We start from the raw sequence: 22037 nt of genomic DNA, 5'->3' as shown, positions 1-22037 counted from the left end.
GACTATGGACGCGAAATGTCAATCATACGTGAGATCAGGAAATGTCATTTATTCGCCTTGCCAGGAAACTCAACACAAAACTAGTCCTCAGCGACAAATGGGAACAGGCCCCCTATTTACTTCGAAGAGTTCGGCACGCCATCCAATGAAACAGACATCCTCACACACGGCGTCTGCACAAAGTTTCTCAACAGATCCAGTGCGATCAGTCAGTCCAACATTGTTGTAATGTTCGAACGGATATGTGAAGACGGCCTGTACGACCGAGATCAGGGTCAATGGACGGATCGCAGCCACTACTCCGATATTCTACTATTCCTGAACTGCCTGACAGAACGCTCATATACAGCACTTTCCACGATGCCAGCTTCCGAGACGAAGCTTCCAAAGCGGCGAATCTGGGTCATGCATCCGACTGAATCACCATTGAAAGTCGCCTTGCAACAGGTATTTCTTCTCGTGAATCATGACTCTCAGGGCGTATCAGCCATGGATGAGGTGTACGCATTCGCAGAGCTTACATCTGATCATGGCCCACGTGATCAAACTGGTTCTCCTCTTCCATTCACCCCCAGCACCTCCAAGTCTCTCTCCCGATATAATCGCCCTTTTCTGTTCGGTCTATCGATCCAGAAATCAAACACTATGCACCTCATCAAACATGATCAACGCGGCATTACCGCAACCCCATTTCACATCCATCGTTATCCATGTGCAGTCCTCGGCTGCATCAGCACTTTGGCTACGTGTGATAGCTATGATCTAGGCTGTTATCACACAGATGAGTCCGCTTCCATTCAACACGACACTGTATCCTCCCGATACATCAAGACAACTTATCACCAAAAAGCTACTCGTTCGCGACAGAGTGCAGATCGTCACACACGCGTCAGACTAACAAGACCACCCGTCTTCGGGTCCTTCGACGGATCCTTGTTTCCTTGTAATTGCCCCTTTGGATGGAAATTTATCGTAGATTGCGGTGCCGCCCCCCGGGACCACGCACAGTTTCTGGATGAACTGAAAACCCTCAAAGGGGTACCAAAAATAGGGGCATATCGATCCATGGCGCTCGACTGCATGATCACCCACGACAAGAGACTTTTCGGTCCACAGCACCAGATAGTGGAGAGCGTCATCCAAACCGTAGAGCACCTCGTCAGCATCACCTACTTTTCATCCCGCAAGGAGTTTTTCTCGGCGATAATATCATGCATAGACAGTGAGTGACGACGCGTTGTGCAGTCCGACGCGACGTTGAATGTGCACGATAGCCCACCGTACCGCGTATTTCTCGCACAAGCTGCTTCATAATGACATCAATCCGCGTTCCGTCTGTCTGCACGTGAATGATCCAAGTGATGAGAGTGTCATACCGTTTTGGAATTCGGATGGAACGCCTCCCGTACGGCAAGCGATGCTCTGCGGATGGAGATTCGCAAAACACATGGACCCTGAACACAAGAAGACAAGTTTCTATAGATTCTCGGTGAGACCTCTGAGGACCTATATTATTTCAGCCACTAGAGGTTTTGTAGGAATACTTAGCAACAGAAATATTGTGGCACAAGAGTTGTTCGCCACGACGAAGACACGATCTGGAATCGTTCCTCTGGGTCATGCTTTCCATTTGCATCAATTTTATCGGGCCTTATAGCCAAAAACGCACGGTACTACCTAGCTGCGTACCCAACTGGCTGCAGCCAGATTGCCTGCCTTCCCATCGCCTAGACATATCTCAGGAGAGATTCCAGGTGGAGGACTGGTCTTCCACCTGCAGTGCGTGCTTTTCAGATTACTTCAACCATCCGCCTATTGTGAAAGGTCTTGCAAATCTCGCCTCAAAGCTGTCGCCTCCGGGCTCCTTGAAAATTAAACCCAATGGCAGCAAGTCTGCCACATTCCCGGAAAATCCTGTCACGCACGATGACATGATCTTAGTGCTGAAAGATATCGTAGCAGAGCTTCCAGTAGAACAACCACCGTCGGAAGATGATGTCCGAAAAGCAAGGGAAAGATATAGAAGTATACAGAGTTCAGTATCTTACCGCGCTCCAAATATCTACAACTGATCGCTATCGCCGATCCATATAGATGAGATAATCAACGCACATTCCTTCGTAATATTAGTACAAGCTTAATCATCATCTGGAAGGTGTCCGATCTTCTCGACGTCCAAAAGGATTGAATTCAACATCTCATGACAAATAGTGGCCTTGAGAAAGAGATCACATTGGCTTAGAATCGTCATTAAGTATATCAAACAGCCGAGATAAAAGAGAGGGCATACTCATTATATCCTGGGGGTTCAGTTCGTCTTTCATCTTCCCACATGTTTGCTAATCGTCTATCAATCCATATTGCACTAGGAACGGGCGATAGCCATGGGATTTCCGGCAGGTCCGCTTCATTACGAAGCATTGAATAGCGCGGACCAAGCGGAGGGGGGAAGATGGGACTATTCGGATTGAATCGCCAAGGAGACATAAACCGAATGATCTGCGACCGTCGATTGCCAATAAGGCGGGAGAATTTCTGGACAGCCCAGGCGGTATCAAGAGGTCCGCGTATATTCACAGAAGCAGCAGCAAAATCGGAAAGGAGGGAATGAGCCTTTGCAAGCTCAGCTTTGGTATTCACGACCAGTGTAGATAATGGGTGGTCCAAAGACAGCAAATCTGGGTGGTTGTCACCGACTGTGACAAATACGTCTCGCACCGGTACGTTCGTCTTGGTGTGTGACTGATGCCAGCAGGAACTTGCCCATTGCGAGATGATGCACACAGAAAAGATGAAGAAGGGGACGACCATGACGAGTTTCTCCCAGTATGTGTCAATTGAGTACATGACAACTGCGCAGCTGAGCAGCCATGCGATGTACTCCAAAATTGAAGTCTCGATGGCTTTTTCAAGTGCTAGCGCTACATGTCTGGGAAAAACCGCCAGGAAAGGTTGTACAGTGGTACGGCTAGTGAACAGAAGTATGAGCACGGTTGTTATGACTGGCTGCCAGCCTACTGGGGCCAGAAGATAGCAAAGCCCAGTCACAAATGTGGCATCTAGAGGATCATCCATGTTCTGAAAGACTGGCAGTGGTAAATGTGACGAGTTGTTTGTCCTTGCTAGAAGTTGAAGGTACTGGTAAACAGGCACAAATACGTTGAGCTATTTATGTACTGCAGGTTTTCGTCTCTGATAGTATATCGGTCAGTACACCCGCCTGTCAGGAAGCAGCCCGCGGGAGAGCGGAGTTCGATTCTCCGTCAGAGAGACATTTTTTGTACGTGAAAAAGGTATGTTTACGGATGCAACTTGTTTCTACATACTTAAATAAATGAATACTAGGTTTATGATTGATGGTTTAGTGGCAGTCTGAGGCCTGAGGAATCAGTAGAGTCTAAACATATCTGTGACCTGATCCGGTGTGCACTGATAAGGGGGGATTCCGGACATCAATGCATCATACACGTGTCTTGAGCGTCTAATGATACACGAAGCACAAAAAGGCCCGGTACACGCACCTCTCAAACTTAGATTAAGATTCAGGACGCCCGCACTCTCTCTAGCAAGTTGTGCTCAACACCATCCACCTCGAGCAGAATGACGGAAGCAGAACACCCTGCCATTCGAATCACCACCCCCAATCAAACATTTCAAGGTCATGAAAGTAGTCTCTTTGCAGTCGCAGTCTTCCCCGATAGACGCCGCATGGTGACGGCCTCGGCCGACAAGACTCTTCGTCTTTGGGACTTAGAAGACGGTGTTGTACTGAAGATAATGGAGGAGCATTCCGAACCAGTGAATGGACTTGCAGTATCAAGAGATGGGAAATGGATAGCAAGCGGTGATCTTGGTGGACAGATCATAGCCTGGAACAGAGACGGCGAATCTCTCACCCAGCCCATCAAAGTCCACTCCCAACTGATAGCGTCGCTCGATTTTTCCCCAGACAGCACATTGCTAGCGAGTAGCTCATTTGACACCACAGTGGAGCTTTGGAACACCAAAACATGGCAGGTGAAAGGAAGTCCAATCAGTTGTGGCGCTCCAATCTACTATGTTCAGTATTCACCATCTGGTGAATATCTTGCCATCGCAACCTCGTCAAATATCCAAATATGGAATCCAGGTAAAAGGGATTGCATCGCAAAGTTCGAGGGTCACTCTGCGTATGGAGCAGGGAATCGGTCATTAGCGTGGACACCTGATGGCAAACAACTTCTTTCGGCTGGTGATGATGATGATCCCACCATAAGGATCTGGGATTCGTCGACCTGGATGCAGGTCGGTGAGCCCTGCAAGGGCCATGCTGAGGATATCGTCATGATTGCCCTCAACCCTGCCGGCACCCTTTTCGTGTCCGCGTCTGACGACCACCAGGTTTACCTTTGGCGGCTTTCGGATCGACAAACCATTGCCATATTCAAACACACCGAAAAGTTGTGTTGCGTCGCCTTCTCCATGGATGGCAAGTACATCCTGAGTGGAGGAGAAGATTCTATTATCTCAAAGTGGGCAGTACCTTCGCTAGAGGAAGTTCTCAGGGACCAGGCAACAGATGTAAGATTCTGTTCATTTTTCATCCCTTTTTCATCTTATTTTCTCTGAGGATGCATTACAGGAAGACACTTTGAAGGAACATGCGGCAAATAATGTGAGTTCTTGTTCTTTGCTCGTCTCCTTGCTTATTGATCCTCAATCTCGATGCCAATGCTCGACAGCCTGAATGCGAGGTATATTTCTAGCTTTTACGCCTACCACTTAATTTGACCATGCATAATGCAGATCCTCACCATCAGCACGATAGCCCGCGATGCATGCATAGCCGGAGACTTGCTCACTGCTGACAAACTGTTAACACAAGATATCGCCGCCGATGACAATGACCACAAATCTCATGCGAATCGTTCGTTTGTCAAGGCAAGAAATTCAGACTGGGACCACGCACTTGATGACGCGCTCAAAGTGAGATGCACCATTTCGTCCTGACCTTTTCAAAACAGACCAACTTATATGGTGATACAGAGCATCAGTATCAAAGCCATCCTTGATGGGCTGTATATCCAAGGGCATCGCCCACTGTGGAAAAAAACAGTTCCGAGATGCGATGAAAGCATTTGACATCGCGTTCATGTACGTGGATGCAGACTTGAATAAAACTCGTCTTCTACTCTTGATTAAGGTATGTCAATTGTGTCTTATGCACTCGCTACTCACACGACAACCATTAGGCCATCGCCCTTTTCAATGCAAATCAACATGACGAGGCGATTCTGCGCGTCCAAGAGCTAGCTACCACTCACCCCGATCCAAATTCTCTTGCCTGTGGTGTCGTGGAAGTGAGTGCTTCTGACACAGTCAACTCCAGATTCATGCATCGATGCTGATTTTGCGAACCTCGCACTCCAGGCTTATCTACACGTCCAACTGGGAAAGAATGCATCACACGACGCACGTCACAACGAGGCGGCTGGCCACTTCACTGCTGCTGTCAACACTATTGATTTCTCGTCTGTGTCGGCCATCCACTCTAGATACGATATCTTCGTGGTGGTAAGGTTGATTGAAATGTAACCGGAAATATTTTCTTGTCGTCTCACTGTGCTTTTCTAGTTATTTGGGTGGGATCTGCGGTCTTTGTGGCGAAATGCACATCAGAATTGGTGCGATGCGCTCCTTCGGGCAGGTAGACTTCCAGAAGCCATCAAAGCATACCAATACATGATGGACAGGGTTGATGAGGCTACGAAATCACGCTGCCTTGATTGGTCCACTGGCGAGTCTTCTTGATGTAAACTTCGTATAACTCTCATCCTTATCTCACTCAGATTTCAAGCAAGATTGCAGCGTGCTCTATGCTGCTGCTGGAGTGACTGATATCATTGGCAGCGGAGATGCTGCCCTCGCTGCGGGTAATTACGACAAGGCTATCGAACTTTACTCTGCAGCGATCGACCTCGGTTTGGCAACAGATACAACCTTTGCGAACCGCGGTAAGGCAAGGTCGGGAAAAATGTTGTGGGATGACGCACTTCTCGATGCAAACAAGGTGCGATGACAGTTACTGTTTTCGTATTCGATACTCATTTTAGTGATATGCAGGTCATCGAACTCAACCCCTCATCTTACTCCGGATATCAGTTGAAGCATTCGGTACTTCATGGCGCACACCGATATGATGAAGCCATTCGAGGCGTTCAAAATCATGATCTCCAAGTTGGAAAATGCTTCCGACACGCAAACCCAAGGTACGCCTCTAAATGGCAAATCCTCTAAATATTGTTGACTCCTTGTTCCAGACTTGCGCCATCAGCATGTTAGTCCATCCGAATCAGAACGTGCTATTGAAGAGAGCATCAACGCTCAGCTCGACGACGCCCCGCATCGTCTAATCAACACCTCCACTGGGCGCTTATGCAATAGAGAGACCCAGATCGATGCCTTCAAAGCGAGCACGGAGTACAAGGAGCTTTTGTCATCCACACTGAAGGATGCAGATCTCCCAATGCAGCGCATCCGAGACGTGGTGGCGGTGTACTTCCGTTATGTCATGCTATCGCATAGGTGGGAAGGGAAGGAGCCGTTGCTGCATGACATCCAGAACAAGGTGGTGTATGACTTGGATCCAGTCGGCGGCATCGCAAAGTTGCAGTCATTCTGCAAAACTGCTCGTGATAAAGGGTATCGCTGGGCATGGATCGATACCTGTTGCATTGACCAGACGAACAATGTTGAGGTCCAACAATCGGTCAACTCCATGTTTGTCTGGTATCGCCACTCAGCACTCACCATCGTCTACCTGTCAGATGTTGCACCTTCATCGCAGCCTGGAGCACTCGCACGTAGCGTTTGGAACACGCGAGGATGGACAGTTCAAGAATTCTTGTCCCCAACATTTGTCTTATTCTATCAGAACGATTGGTCCCTATATCTTGGCGATCGCTCTCCCAACCACAAGGATTCCCTTGCAATCATGCAAGAGATGGGAAATGCGACGGGAATCAATGCACAGGCCCTCGTCGCCTTCCGTCCGGGGATGAGAGACGCCCGAGAGAAACTCCAATGGGTGTCTGCGCGTGTCACCACGTGGCAGGAAGATATCGCATACTCATTGTTTGGTATCTTCGGCGTCAACCTGGCTGTCATTTATGGGGAGAAGAAGCAAAAGGCGCTAGGGAGGCTCTTGCAGGAGGTCGTAGCTCAATCGGGCGACATCAGTGCCCTGGACTGGGTGGGGCAATCATCCGAATTCAATAGCTGTCTCCCGGCCGACATCACTTCATACAAAGCACCACCACACACCCTGCCATCTCTGTCTGAAGCTGACATTCAGAGATCAATCTCCTCGCTCCGACAAGTCATGGCTGTAGATTTGGTCCTAAAAATTTACGCCCGACTTGACAACTTGAGCGCGCCTCGTTTCGCGAACTGCAGACTGCATCTGCCTTGCATCGCATTTCGTATCACAGCAGTCAAACGGAGTCGCGCGGAAGACCAAGAGATATATGAAGTCAAAGCCGACGGGCTTGATGACCTGCTGATCACCACAAAGGACAAATTGAATCAGTTCTCATCACCACGACCCACTATGCAGACCTTATTGCTTGTTCGTCCGTGGAATCGTTATCTGCTCGAGCTTCCTCACTTTGTGGAGCCGTCTGGCTTGGCAGGGCTTCCTGACGTTGCTGACGACACGGACAGCGAAGAGGAGTATTGGTCTCCGCTCAGCTCTCCATTACAGAATTCGCCCGGCGAGTTCCCTGAGGCACAGAAGTCGGTCGATTCAGAACTGAGCGATCGAGCCTTGCGATTGATCGTTCATCTTAACCGGCCTTTCAACGCGTTTTTGCTAGTGCATCAGCGCGGCGGAGAATACAAGAGAATCGCGTCAGATCATGATATTATCGTGCAAGTCAAAGATCTTTCTTCTATTCCGGACATGGTCAAGATGCTAGAGATATTGTAGCGACATGCATTTTGGGTGTTATTCAAGTTTATATCAATAATCCACATCTCTGTCCGAAGATGAGATTCAGACTTCGGTCTCCTTACTGCGAAACACCGAGGCTACCGAATCAGCTTCAAAGCTTTATACCCTTCTCGATCAGATGAACGCTCCTCGTTCGCGAACTGCAGACTGCATCTGCCTTGCATAGCATTTCGTGTCACAACAGTGAAACGGAGGCATACTCAAGATCAAGATTCACATTCCGTGTGTGAAATCAAGGCAGACGGTCTTCATGACCTGCTAATCACCACGGACTCAGGACAAACTGATTCTGATGGTCCTCCTGGACATTTTCCACACGGCAGATGTTCTTCAATACTCGTCCGTCCATGGGATCGTGATCTCCTCGAGCTGCCTGATTTTGCGGAGCTGTTTGGCTTGGCAGGGCTGCCTGACATTGCAGACAACACACAGCGAGGAATATTGGTCTGCGCCTCCATTATAGGATCCACGTGGCGGGTGCTTTGAAGCAGAGCAGCCGGTTGGTTTGGAATCGAGCAAGCGAGCATTGCGATTGATCGTTCGCGCTATTGGAGAATTGGACTCGTGGCTGGTTGCATCACCAAAATTACCGAATCCAGAGATGGTCATATATTACCATGTCGGAGCCACCATACCTGCCATATGTATCTGGCGCAAGGTCTCAATGTAAGGCAATGTTAGGAAACTCAATTCTGACATTGCGACTGCCATATGACTATAGTCTGGCATTAGGCTAGTGTACCGATATATCAAACATTGCTATGTACACAATGCATTTAAATTTCACTCAGATTCATCAGACATTGCAATTGCGTTCGGATATAACAATGTGATGCATTAAATTAATGGTAGTACAAAGCAGTGAGGTACAATTGAGTGTATCGTTCTGAGCTTATGTATACGAATGTGGTAATCGAGAATGGACACTAGAACAGGAATATGAGCGATCTATGAGCAGGTTAATGACACCTAAAACAATACCAAAAAAAACACTCACCCACTCCAACAAGTAGCCACCAAGCACGTCTGGTCATTGTTGTAGTCTTGACCTGGTGGGTCTCCGGCCCATAGACATGCGAGAAGTCTGAATGCGGTCAAGTTAACCTTCGCATTGAATGCTCTGCGAAGTGTTAGATTAACGTGAGATGAATTTCAAAAAAAAACTCACTTGTCGGCGTCCTCTGAAAATCTCTGATCGGACAGAAAAAGCATGCTAGAAGGACATTTCAGTCCATGCGAGTAGACGATGCTGGATCCATCTGATGGATGAGATAAATACATAATATATACTTATATGCGCATACACTCACCTTTTTGATGATAATATTGAGCTTGGTATTTGAGGCCCTCTTTGGAGGTACAAGGGCCACGGATGATACTGAGTTCGAACTACGCGAGGATACTTACTGATGAGCCTGATGAGGCAATTGAGTTAGAGCGTTTACGACACGCCATGATGATGGTGGGGGAAAGAAAGATAAAATCGAAAGATTAAGGAAAGACAAGCAAAGATCGAGTGTGGCATTATTGACGTGTTGTTTGTGTTAATAAACACAGTCATGTGACCGTCATCTACGGAAGTTTCAGTTAGTACCAGTCCGTTCATACCACCAATACAAGCACTATGCACGGCTTCACATTACGCGAGTTGCTCAGGCGCTGATCCTGCCCTCCAGACTTCGTTATGACGTTCATCGCTACATGCTCACCACTAGGTGCTTTGTTTGACGAAGCTTGCACCAGTCCCTTGCAAGCTGTAGAGGTGCGTGTATTGTCCGTGTTTATACTGCTTCATCACGCACAGCTAGGCTTTGATGAACAGCCTCAGCGGTGTAAGGATTGAACATCCTCTACGCACGGACTATGAGTCTGACTAGGCGCTCGAAGTTGTCCACGTGACTCGCCGCATCCTCTTCGTATCCGAGCCATGCCACTTTCCATTAAACTTACCTTGTGCTCTCAAAGATGCAGAATGGCAAACCCGTTATTAATCTCTACTTGGATGCGAAGACTTCTTCTGCGGGAAAGTTTGTCTCTGTTCGCCTTCGAATTATATGGAACTTTGATAGCAGCATTTCAGGTATATCGGCGTTTTCAGATCACATTTACCACTGCAGCGAGCGCAGCTCAGTTTATCGATGCCGTCCGACCAGTTTGTCCTTGTAGATTGAATCCACAACCGCAGCCTCTGGTTACTCGCATCCCTCCTGTAGCTACGACAGGCCTTATTGATGACATTCCCCGTCAAGGTACTATACGCACAGCTGTTTCACAAGCTCGGCCATCAATGAGTGGGGCTCCGTTCAGACTCGCGCCGACTACACTTCTTTCAGGAAATCCATCATCCGAATCTAGTTTACCAGTATTCGCACTATCGACGCCAGTTGATTTTACTCCTGTGGCTCTGAGCAGCAGTTCTATGAAAACGACATCCGTGACTACACCATCTCATGACGGCACCTTCGTTATACCTACAGAAACACCTCGGATAATCCTCCCAAAGTCCACCCAATGCCAAGCACTGTCTGGCTCCATCTACTCTACCAAAGGCTCTTTACTTGATTCTTCCCAACCATCCTCGTCTACTCTCAGTAGTCCGAACATGATGCCCCCGCCTCCACTGCCCTCGAGCGTCACATGATCTCTTCAATGAAGTTCAATCGGAAAGTCGACTATCAGAAGTTTGTAATTCAATTCGAGCCCAGCTTGTTGCATCAGTGACTGCATGACACTCCGGCCCTTCACAAGTTATCCCATGCAGAACTAGAATCCATCGTAGCACAAGTCATCGGAGAGGAAGGTTTTGCTCAACTGGTAAGCGTTCTCGGAGTCGTTGAATCAATAAACCATAACCCCAGATGACGCTGCTAATCAGATTCCCCAGCTTGCTTCCTTGGACACCATGTGGAGAGTGAAGGGTTTTTTTGGTCAATAATACCTGACAGTCTTGAACGCTACCCATTTATTGTTATCCTTTGGAATGCTGCCTTGTATATGTATAAAGTCTCTTCAATCACGGTCGTTACTATCAAGCACCTATCTCATACCTCGCTTCCATTGATGTACCAACAACTTGCAATTCATGAACACTTTCCACACCGACACTAGTGCTCTGGCGGCGAGCGCCCTTTAGGTACTTTACTTCAGTTTCACTCATTTTTCGTTGTATTACTCTATATAATACATTGGATGTATCTGGATATGTCTGATATCTAGCTGACAGCTACTCTACTGGATGACTTGTGTCTGACAGATGGTATGTTTGATGTCATTGTATCGCTACAATATTTCAAATGTCGGATATCACAGGTATGTGTAATTGGCGGCGTCAGAAAATTCAATATATCATGTGATCTCTGGATTTGGTAATTTTGGTGATGTGAGGGGGTGTGTTGAAGAGATAAGTCGTCCTCTGCATTCGGACAGATTAACGTTGCATTTGGCTATTGGGCAACCTCACCACTTCGTCGTATCATGTGCTTCATTCTTGGCACCATATGGTTACCTTCTTCTTGACATTCAAGCTCTGTCTTTCCGTATCCTACAACAGGCTATACTGTGAGAATGATACATTATAAAACTAGTAATGTCAGTGTGAGGGTAATACATGAATCATTGAACTACCGAGAATTACTAGGAGGTATAGCAGTGATGTATCAGTGGAGGATCTTACCAAGCAGCTACCAGTCCAGCTTCTTGGCTTCCGAATCAAGCTTAGTCAGCATGTACCTTGCTTCCTTTTATTTTTATCCTGTCTTCTATGCATCTTTTGATTTGTCAGCACCTATTTTTAGTTATACTGGTGCCGGGTCATGCAGCCTGCCAGATAATCTATTTTTATCCTATCTCCTATGCATCTTTTATTCATCAGCACCTATTTTCAGTCACACTGGTGCTGGGTCATGCAGCCCGCCTCGTTCGTTCAAATTCTTCAAATCCCACCTAGTCACCACTCCCTTTATCTTAGACGTCTGATAGTTGAGTGTTTCACACACCATAATTACTTTAGATATTTCTTTACAAAAAATATTGTCATATTAGCGCTTATCAATTCCTCAGGTGACTCGAACATGTTCGAATTTTGTGAGTAGGTACTATCCCGCCCTCCCAACGGCTCCACCATGCTTGTGTACCACCCCTGAGCTAGTAACGCTGGGCCCAGCCCAACCTTTTAGAACATGTGACCTAAGATCTATGTATAGAGATCCGAGTCAGTAATGTATCAGTTGAACTCAAACACTGCAGAAATTCGACTAAGTCCAACCTTGAGAAATTTGGCCAAGTCCACCAAGTCAAAAGTCAATACTTCTCGGCTGTGAGCTTGGGTGGTTCAGTCCTTATTATGGGTTTTCCATTCATACAGAATTAGATGACGGACTCAGAATGAGGCATTGATGCATTAACACGACGGACTCAAGCAATACATACAATGTAGTACACGAGGAAGCTGATTATGGTACACTAACGACCGAAAGAGATGAAAGAATGAGCTACTGTGAGAGGTGAATGCGGAAACAAATGTTGGAGTTTACCGACAGGCAAAGACTTGTCACTAAGAGGGCTGTGGCTGGGCATATTGTAGTACTGGGAAAAGAGCAGCTATGAATGAACACAAAAGAATTTACCTAAGTTGTACCTATTGCATTGGCAGCAGCCACCCGGGATGACTGGAAGCATTGTTGTTTACCTTGGCCTCCCTCAATGGGCTGTGAGTTCTCAGTGGGTAGGACCACTGCACCCTGCCTCTTCTGATGCTTTGCAGAGACTGTCTCATTGCTCTTCGTGGACTTGCGTTTAGCAGCCTTCGTTGTCGCTGGTAACACCCCACCAACTGTGGCGGGCAGAGAAGGAGTGGCCATAATAGGTTCCATGGTGGGAGGTTCAGGCACAACTGAAGATGGTTGCACAGAAGGGATTTCTACCGAAGTTGGAGTATGCACGAGAGTAGGAGTTGCCATGGGAGCAAAGGGATTGTTGTATGGGGCAGAAGCGTAAGAATTGGCATGTGCAGTCTTTGTGAGAATGGATGATATATGGCAAAGACGAGGAGGAGACACTTGGCTCTGCAAAGTTGTGAGGGCGTTGTCAGAGTCATGTCCCAAGGGACCAGCAGAATTAAGGTCTGCCAATCTCGAGGTGGAAGTTAGAGGAGATAATCTTGAGGAAGCAAACCAATCCATTCAAGAGGAAGTGGGCAAAAACTGTATTGGAGAAGAGGGAGGTAACGGAGATGGTGGCTTGTAGTTGGGCAGCATCGGTAGGATTGTACTGTTGAAGTCTAGATCAACGTCGTCATCTTGAAGATTGGGGGGAGCAAATTGGAAGAAGTTGTAAGCGGATTGCAACCAGGATGGTACTGATGCCATGAATGATGTATCGAGTGTGGAAGTGAACGCGGAAGAGACAGTAGTGAGTGATGTATCAGGTGAGACAGTAGCAAGTGATGTATCGAGTGAGACATCGAGTGTGGAAGTAAATGCGGAAGAGACAGTAGTGAGCAATGTATTGGGTGAGATAGTAGCAAGTGATGTATTGAGTGAGACAGTGGCAAGTGATGTATCAGGTGTGGAAGAGGATGCGGAAGGGATGGTAGCCAGTGATGTATCAGCTGTGACGGAGTTATGGGAGTTATGGGCTGGCAGTGCCTGTGTGTCTGGCAGTGATGTATCATTCTGGTCAGGCATGGTGGTTCCCTTTGATAACAATAATGCAGCGTTGGCTACATCTTGATCAGCTTCAAACAGAGACACCAACCATTAGACGACTCACGAAATGCTCGAGATGCAAACTCAAAGTAAGGCACCATGATACTCTCCTCGAATTTCGGATATGCTTGATTGAAGTGATTGCCAGCAAGGGTTGTTCCAATATGCAGGCTACTGACATCGAGTTTGCCGGCATTCGCAGGGTCAGGACCAGCAAGTAAGACACTGAATGTCCATCCTGTCGAATCGTGCAACTCAGTGAAAAACGTGGACAGAATTTCTGTAAGTCTGCATATAACCCTGCCTACCATCAGTGATAATGAAGTGAGATAGTCAGCGTCACTCACAACTCCTTCGGCACCTCCTTCTTGTCAGGAATGGCTTCTTTCGCTTTCTCCCTCTTTTCCTTCATCTCTTGGGCCAATTTCGTGACTTCTTCCTTCACCTGTGCACTTTCGTTCTCCCAGCAGGATGCTAGTTGTTTGCGGACAATCTGAATCACCCGCTTTTTGGGTTCCGGTGCGTCAACTGCGTTCTTCATGGCATCGAGTTCCTCCTTGACTGCAGGCTGGATATGCGATGCATAATACTTCTTGGCATAAACCTCCGTTGCATTGAGGGGGCGCAATTTCTTCTTGCCTGACTTGATGGTGATATCGCCAATCAGCTTGCTGACGATGGTATTCCCAGCGGTGTTTGCCCGGCGGCCTATCTTCGAATTACCAAAGTCATTGTGTAGTTTGACCATCAAATGCTAGTTACATACATGATTAGCCAATATTTCAATACATTAATTAGGATACAAATCTTACCGTCTGAAGGGCATCCCTTGCCTTAGCTATCTGCTCGAGTCTTGCGTTCTCATCAAGGGGCTCTAATGAGTCTTCCAGAGTGATTGGCCAACATTCTTCCCACTTCTCGAAAAAGGGGGGCCAGAAATTGTTGTAGTTCCCTTTTTTTTTGCACTCGAGAAAGTTTTCATGGTAGGCGAGCACAAATGTTTGCTGCTCCTCCGAGAGCCAACTACATGGTGCCATCTTAAATGACTACTCATCAGTGTACTAACATCAAGGTAATCTACACGTACTTTTACTGATTTGTCGCGTCACGTGAGATGCTCTAGATAAAAGTTAGACACAAAATGAAAAGGATCAGTCAGACGCGTACTGATTGCTTCAGCCACAGGCGCGATGAGTACTCCCAGAAATGGTTGTCCCATTGCGCCATGACCAGACCAATAGACTCGGAGACAGTACATGATATCTTCGCAGAAAGATTTGCGCATAGCATGTTTCACACTGTTTGTTGTCACCAATCAATAGTCCCACAGACATAGATAGAAGTGCATGGTACTAGTACTAGGTAGTAGGTACACTAGATGGGGAACTTGTATTCCTGGTACCACAATTCACCCACCATGAAGGCAACCACTAGTTCACTATCTCCGCCTTCCGCCAGACGCAACAAGATGTCTTCCACCATCCCTACCATTTCCCTCATGAATTTGCAGATGGCATCTGCAGCACGCCACTCATCACAAATACTGCACATCTGAAGGATACCATCCAGTCCACCGTTTGCTCTGTCAATAAAATTTTCGAAATTCTCAATAGCGTGTTCGAAGATAGATTTGTCTCCGCGCCCGGTAGGATCTAACTCGGGGTCAGGCATAGTCTTGGAGTACTTGTCCATGAGAAGGTCAAAGAATCGTCGTGGAGATTTGATGTGCGCCATGAAGTCGTCCTTGGCATACTTGACTGCAGCAATGCAGTCTTGTAAGGTTTCACTGTTGCCAATGTCAGTTACATTGAGACATGTAAGTCAAACCCGCACGACATTGGTTCATCTTCGTCATCCAAAGGATTGTTGACCGGACAATGTTTTTTTTCTTTGCGTACCTGACGCCGCTTTGCTAGTATAGCCTCTCGACACCTGGAATTCTCGATTAAAGCGACTCAAAGACACCGTTGGTGTATTGCTTACTTTAGATAGTGTCGTATATGCTTGTCTCTTGCAGCTTGTACTCTATCTTGATGAGTTTTATGAATAGTCGGGCGTACCATAATGAAGAGCAGTGAAAGTCAGAGGGAAGAATGCAGCATTTAATACGAAGTACTCACATTTGTTTGGACCAAAACAATGAGTCTTCGATTTCTCAATGAAGCACACATGTCGATGATGGTCGGACCATAACACATGGTGCGTCGAGGGACCCGCTGCCTCAATGAAATGTTGATATAAAGATACCTATGTGTATGAATCAGTATGATATGTATTGCAGCAAGTACTTACATTTGTTTGAACCAAACCTTTTTAATTGGTGAATGAAGCACCTGCGAGGATGTGTGAAGATGGTCGGACCATAACACAATCTTAAGACATTGTGACTGAGAGAGACCTGCTAGCTAGGTAGAATGCTAGTGGAAAGATAACTGTGAGTGTGATATATGTTACGGTAGTGCTGCCTCACGAGAAATATCATTCTGGACTTGCCTAGTGTTCAAATGCCCAAGTCCCCCTAAGTTCTAGTAAAGTCAGTAACAAGATCGTCCGTGACAAAGGTTGAACCGATAATCAATCAACAGCAACTAGTCGTGCAGATATTGTAACAAGACAGCTAAGCAGGATGACTTGTAGAGTGACATGGTCCTTCACTGAGAACCATTCAGCTAAGATACAGGCTTGCAATGGCAAGAATGGTATGTTGTAGGATGCGGTAGGACCAAAACATAGAATTAAGTGTTATTAATAGCTAGCCTATGGCACATGGGCTATTTTTGAGTGGACTGTGCTTCCAAAGGTGTTCTGTTCAAATTTTCACTGTGCTCCTCTGCTCGCTCGAACAAATATAATAGCTTGGTATTGACAATTGCGCAGTGTGACTACTAAGACTAGACTACCTGTGCCACCTCACCATGTTCTATGGTGCGCTTCATAATCCCAATACCAAGCTCAAGAGATTCTGCCTTGTGATATATGGCGCATGAAACCCCAAGCACCTTGGGGCCAGTAGCATCCCTGTCCAAAATGAATTAGTGAATGAAATGAACGGAGCACGTCTAGACTTACCATCCTGAGAAGACCCCAATATAACGACCCCTCATTATGTAGTACAGTGGGGCCTTGACTTCAATGGGCACATTGAAGTATGTAATACTGAAGGGTGGAGTTATCAGCGAGGGACATAACTGCATTAGCAGGATCCTCATCATCAGATGAGTCTTCCCCGTCATTAAGCATGAGGATGATGACGGGCTCATGCACATGTCCTATGGCTGGGGCAGGGGCAGGAGCAGGAGCCATGGTAGTAGAAGTCAGGGAATGAGCTGCAACGATGGCAGGGAAATCATCTGGAGCAGATATAGAATCTTCACTGCCCAAAGGACCTGTAAGATTGGCAACAGGCCCTGCGACATTGTTAAAACAAAATTAGTAATAATGAATCAAAGAAACAGGTGGATCCACCTTCGGTAACATTTGGACTGGTGCCAGCCTGCAACGCAGCTGATGAGGCCGTCCAGTCGAATGGACACCATAGTGTCCGTCTGACTGGAGGGAGATGGGCTTTGAGTCATCTTGACGAGGCTGTATATTGAGTGGAGGAGGATGCGAAAAGTGAATGATACATTACTCACCAGGACAGGTATTTATGCAGCAAGTGCTATCGTAATTTTTGATCCTCAAGAACACATTGCAGCTACTAAGTCCAGAGGAGGAGTGGTATTGACTTATGGACAACTCGGACATAGCGGTGTGAAGAAAAGATTGGCTGACTAAGCTCATGCGGATCAACAGTGACTCCGTCATTAACGCCATGATCGAGATCGTGCGGATCATTCACCTTGCCATTGTTCATGCCATGATCATGATTGAAGCTTTGATTTCTGTTTCGGACGCAGCTTATATGGTGTCTGCTGCAACAGGCAACCAGCTTGTTTCTACTCTGAGGACGGTGAGTTTTGTGCCCAATAGAATCATTACGTGGAGCATTTACCTCTTGAATACTAACACGTGCAACTCTATGTTCTATTCCGAGGCCAGTGAGTCTTTATTCTCCTTGCCATTACATGGAGTATTTACTTACTGCTTGAAGTATCATGATTCTCCATGCTTCTTTTTGGCTTTGGAGTCTTGAATGCTGGCCCTGGTCGATGACTGTTGGACAGGTGTAATGTCGCAGGGACGCTCAGCCAAGAGTTCCCGAATTGAACGTACTCATTTCATACCCTCCATCACTAATACTCCACTGTTACAGTTACGCACAGGAGGAATCACTACTCAGGGTCGCACCCAACTACACACACACTATGTTCCCACTCCCTCTCTCTCCATTTTTGACTCCTCAGATGCTGGTTCTGATGCAGGCCCGTGGGATGGTTGGGATGAATTGTCCGTGGAACAAGAGGAACCACAAGAAATTGATTGTTGGCCATCGTTTGACAAATGCAAATGCACTGCTGCAGTGAGTACTGCCACTTATTGTTGTTATCCTTACTTGACAATCATGCCTCAGGATACACCACTGTTAATGTGGATCCCCGAGCGTTAAGCTTTTCTGGATGAAATGCTTCGCTTAGAGGGTCGCGGAACTCCCGAAACTCTATGTCGCTGTGGTCTTGCTGCTCCCCGTTTCTGATGTCGCGACTGCTTTGGCATGCAGATGTTTTGCCACGAGTGCATCCTCCACGGCCACACAAGGGATCCTTTGCACAGGATTGATGTATGTAAATATTTTTATTGCTATATCAAAAACTGACAGTTGCCTATAAGATGTGGAACGACTCATTTTTCCAGCCCACCACTCTGAAAAAATTGGGTCTATGTGTACAGCTAGGTCACGCCCCAGGTGACAGGTGTTATAATCCTCATCCCTCTTCCAGTGACGACTTTGTCGTCATTGATGTCCACGGCGTCCATGAGATTGCCCTCGACTTTTGTGGGTGTGCGAGTGCTCAAATTCGCTACAAACAGCTACTCCGCACACGCTGGTATCCAGCAACCACATCAGACCCTCGCACTGCTGCGACATTCGCTCTAATGGAACACTTCCACCTTCTATCATTCGAGAGCAAAGTGTCGGCCTACGAATTTTACCACTCACTGGCAAGACAGAACAACAATGCTGGCCTGTCAGTTATAAAGGTATGTATTTAGAAGATATGATGACTACGGGATACTGACATGAGACATTAGGATCGCTACTCTGCATTCATGCGCATGGTCCATGAGTGGCGCCATCTCAGGCAACTTCAGCATGCAGGGAGAGGAAATGACCCCAATGGCATTCATGCCACCACCGCGGGTGAATTGGCTGTGCAGTGCCCAGCATGTCCCCACCCTGGCAAAAATATACCGCAAGGCTGGGAGGACGAGCCACCATGGGTTAGGTCAGTCTCAATTGCCGATTACAACAGTGTCTTTAGGCTGATGATTTATTTTTAATCCAGGTAGAAATATGCGCTGTTTATTGCAATTGACGCCAACTTCAGGTTGAAACGCAAGGCAGTGTCATCAGACAATGTAGACCCTAGCCTCAACTCTGGGTGGGCATATTTCATTGAGGAGGCTGCCTATAAGGCATACTTGGCCCATCAAGTTGGCGTCAAGCAAGATGTAAATATACGCCCTAATATTTTGTGCTGTGACTCATCTGACTAGTACTATACAGCGCAGTACATGTGTCAGTCACAATGCCATCAATCTGGCAGATATGAAGTCTTCATATGGTCTGGCCGCCACAGGTGTTGGTACAGTAGACTGTGCCAGGCATGACATGAAGCTCGCCAATGGTGTCGGAGATTTACAGAAGGGTGAAAAGTGCGTTGTACTTTCATCTTATATCATGCGCATACTAAATGATTGATTTGCTGTATATAGATATATAAACATGGACTACCTTGTTTTCTCAGCGCTGTTGGCCTTCACGGTCATCATGATCAACATCTCATACGACATTGCCTGTCAATGGCATAAGAAGCTCTGGGCACATATGGAAGGCATGCCATCAAGATTTCACATCCCTCGCGACTCAATGACCATCTGATTTTTTGTGCCGAAGTTTCATCTGAAGGTGCACATCGATGAATGTCAAAGAAACTTTTCATTCAATTGGTCAAAACACGTGGGACAAACAGATGGCGAGGCTCCCGAGCGTGGTTGGTCGAATATAAACCGGGTTGCTATGAGTACAAAGGAGATGGGTCCAGGATCGCGTCAAGATACCCTCGACGATCATTTCGGGGATTGGAACTGGAAGAAAATTACGGCGCTGGGTCTGTTTTTTCTCTGGTGAAATATCTTGTACTTATCTGGGAATAGGTCGTACACTCTTGCGCAAGATCCGCAACACCATTAAGTGGAAAAAGGAGCATGAGGAAGGACTAGCAGAGCTAGAGAGGACCATTCAGCCAACGCTCGTCCTTCAGTGGAGGAAAGAAGTTGAAGCTTGGGAGGAGGACAACTCTCAACCTAATCTGTTCGAGAGCCGCTATGCTCATGAGTAATGCTATCTTTTAGAATTCGTGAATTAATGTCTGGCAGCTATTACACAAGCCGCAGTTCATCTACAGCTCGCTGAGCTTGAAGCCCATGAACTTCAGGCAGGGATCAACGTCTCCCTGCATACCGACATTTCCCCAAGCAGATTGATCACCGCTGGCATCGATCTTCAAGACCAACAGTAAGTTTTTTTGTTCAACAAATCAAGTTCGCTGCAATAACAACATCCCAACAAGACAGCACCTGAAGACGGACATTGCCAATGCATCTCTTCACCCCACAGACAAGCAGAAGACTACCATGCAGACCCACATCACCACCCTTCACCGTCGACTGGATGCCTGGGCTTGTGTCCAAGAACTATATATGCCCATTGTGTCCCAGCTTCATCATCGATCTTCAGAAGCTGGCACGACAAACACAGCGCAGCTAAAGCCTGAGGTGTTCAATCTTTGGCTCCCATCTGAACTCCAACCAACAGTAGGATGTGACGACAGGCTGGCTGCACACAAATGGGATCTACAGCACGCACAAGCACTGGATGCCCTTAACAAAGTCCGTTCACATCTCCGCCTTTGGTCTCACATGTATATCTACAAAGATAGAAATGTGCGTGGACAGGCCGCTTCTACCCGCGCACAGGCTCTCATCGAAGGCGTGGAGGTGAGGAAATGCGCTAGTGTTGACAAGTATCGGTGTGCGCGTAATGCGCTGTTAGCTCTCAGCCATCGACTCAATAGGTCTGGCTGGGACATATCCCTTCCACCACTCCTGGACTCACAAGTGAGGCCTATGGGCGACATGGAGAGACAAGGCACTGGTACTATTTCTTGGATCTGGCTGGACTCACATGTGGACAATAGTAGCTCAGAAAATGAGCGAGTTCAGGATTGTAAGTCTGCTAGCTCTAGTTTGATGTGGTATACTGACTACATCTGATAGCTGTTCGAGTGGAGTGGTGCAAAGCGCGCGCACGTGCAAACCGCTGGTCGGAGGAAGTTGAACTCCTTTTTGAGGAGATGCGAAGAGTTATCGCATTCTTGAGGTGGCAGGCAGAGTGGTGGAGTGAAAGGCATAGTTCTCGAGTCCCAGAGTCACCAGCAGAACAGGAAGGACTGGCTGCATATGCATGTCGACAGGCTGCGCTGCGTCTGTCTCTCGTGGCCTCCTTTCAGGACCTATGGAAAGATGTGCCGATGTTCGTAAGTGCTGCCATGGACATTCCACTGGACAGCGACAGCAAAGATGAACCTACCATCGACACACGGCCTCAGTTGCACAGTTGATACATCACCCATGTACAGACATTAATACATCAATATATTCATCTTGCACTCAACCGTCCAAACATAGCTTGATCGCGAGGAACGAGATCAGGATCACAAGGTACTGACTACATAGAGATCTCCAAGATCAAGAATGTCAGGTACAAACAACATATGAGATCTGTAGGATCGAGAATGCCGAGAATGGCCTTGATTCATGTTCTATGCTCAGCCTATTAAGGGATTATACAGTCCAGTACATTGATGTATCAGCGGTCCTACAGCTCAGAGCGATTCGTGTATCACCCTTTATTACAGGTATGAGTACTTGATACATTACTCCCACAGCTACTTGTGCCTACAAGTATCTTGTCTTGTCGTCGTTTGCGTCCCTCAGTTGCTTATCAATGCTGAGGTACGCGTATTGTTTATCTTGCTCTGAGCCTCGTACTTACTTGATCCTAGCGCGCTACTTTCTAACAGGTACATTAATTGTGAATACAGTTGTTGCTTATCAACGCTGAGTGCACTACTTTCTAACAGGTTATGAGCCCTGTGTCTTAAACAACACAGAAACCG

The 22037-nt window shown here is 47.0% G+C and overlaps 7 protein-coding genes and 1 non-coding gene across 8 annotated transcripts; 5 read left to right on the top strand and 3 right to left on the bottom strand.

Annotated features, from left to right (window-relative positions):
* Positions 1-360: 360 nt before the first annotated feature.
* On the top strand, positions 361-2166 carry F5147DRAFT_821871 (uncharacterized protein; the record flags this gene model as incomplete). Its single annotated transcript, XM_041443721.1, has 3 exons — positions 361-1222; positions 1275-1489; positions 1539-2166. 3 exons carry the CDS (start codon positions 361-363, stop codon positions 2070-2072), a joined length of 1611 nt encoding a protein of 536 aa, XP_041296558.1. The 3' UTR covers positions 2073-2166.
* On the bottom strand, positions 2137-3150 carry F5147DRAFT_677346 (uncharacterized protein). Its single transcript, XM_041436115.1, has one exon. It carries the CDS (start codon positions 3073-3075, stop codon positions 2260-2262), a length of 816 nt encoding a protein of 271 aa, XP_041296557.1. The 5' UTR covers positions 3076-3150; the 3' UTR covers positions 2137-2259.
* A 39-nt stretch (positions 3151-3189) lies between these two features.
* F5147DRAFT_t45 lies at positions 3190-3271 on the top strand. The gene has a single exon. It is a non-coding gene; the product is annotated as a tRNA-Asp (tRNA).
* Positions 3272-7545: 4274 nt separating this feature from the next.
* Positions 7546-8029, top strand: F5147DRAFT_677325 (uncharacterized protein). The gene has a single exon (XM_041436114.1). It carries the CDS (start codon positions 7589-7591, stop codon positions 7964-7966), a length of 378 nt encoding a protein of 125 aa, XP_041296556.1. The 5' UTR covers positions 7546-7588; the 3' UTR covers positions 7967-8029.
* Positions 8030-9801: 1772 nt separating this feature from the next.
* F5147DRAFT_429016 (uncharacterized protein) lies at positions 9802-10703 on the top strand. Its single transcript, XM_041429795.1, has one exon. It carries the CDS (start codon positions 9918-9920, stop codon positions 10629-10631), a length of 714 nt encoding a protein of 237 aa, XP_041296555.1. The 5' UTR covers positions 9802-9917; the 3' UTR covers positions 10632-10703.
* Positions 10704-15069: 4366 nt separating this feature from the next.
* F5147DRAFT_769920 (uncharacterized protein) lies at positions 15070-15758 on the bottom strand (the record flags this gene model as incomplete). The annotated part of the gene is made up of 3 exons (XM_041441094.1): positions 15070-15481; positions 15529-15627; positions 15679-15758. 3 exons carry the CDS (start codon positions 15756-15758, stop codon positions 15070-15072), a joined length of 591 nt encoding a protein of 196 aa, XP_041296554.1.
* Positions 15759-16586: 828 nt separating this feature from the next.
* F5147DRAFT_769919 (uncharacterized protein) lies at positions 16587-17442 on the bottom strand (the record flags this gene model as incomplete). The annotated part of the gene is made up of 5 exons (XM_041441093.1): positions 16587-16713; positions 16765-16794; positions 16853-17102; positions 17161-17259; positions 17331-17442. 5 exons carry the CDS (start codon positions 17440-17442, stop codon positions 16587-16589), a joined length of 618 nt encoding a protein of 205 aa, XP_041296553.1.
* A 907-nt stretch (positions 17443-18349) lies between these two features.
* Positions 18350-21479, top strand: F5147DRAFT_743818 (uncharacterized protein; the record flags this gene model as incomplete). The annotated part of the gene is given in 12 exon segments (XM_041439630.1): positions 18350-18415; positions 18466-18837; positions 18889-19077; positions 19147-19308; positions 19364-19512; positions 19573-19621; positions 19754-19967; positions 20014-20170; positions 20212-20216; positions 20236-20374; positions 20430-21085; positions 21136-21479. 12 exon segments carry the CDS (start codon positions 18350-18352, stop codon positions 21477-21479), a joined length of 2502 nt encoding a protein of 833 aa, XP_041296552.1.
* Positions 21480-22037: the final 558 nt, after the last annotated feature.

Source organism: Suillus discolor, assembly GCF_016758755.1.
Source record: "Suillus discolor strain FC423 chromosome Unknown F5147scaffold_9, whole genome shotgun sequence".
Classification (NCBI taxonomy): Eukaryota; Fungi; Basidiomycota; class Agaricomycetes; order Boletales; family Suillaceae; genus Suillus; species Suillus discolor.
This window is presented reverse-complemented; position numbering and strand designations above follow the sequence as displayed.

Excerpts from the sequence above, each read along its gene's own strand:
- F5147DRAFT_429016 (XM_041429795.1), top strand. The coding sequence starts at position 9,918 with ATGCCACTTTCCATTAAACTTACCTTGTGCTCTCAAAGATGCAGAATG.
- F5147DRAFT_677325 (XM_041436114.1), top strand. The coding sequence starts at position 7,589 with ATGCAGACCTTATTGCTTGTTCGTCCGTGGAATCGTTATCTGCTCGAG.
- F5147DRAFT_677346 (XM_041436115.1), bottom strand. The coding sequence starts at position 3,075 with ATGGATGATCCTCTAGATGCCACATTTGTGACTGGGCTTTGCTATCTT.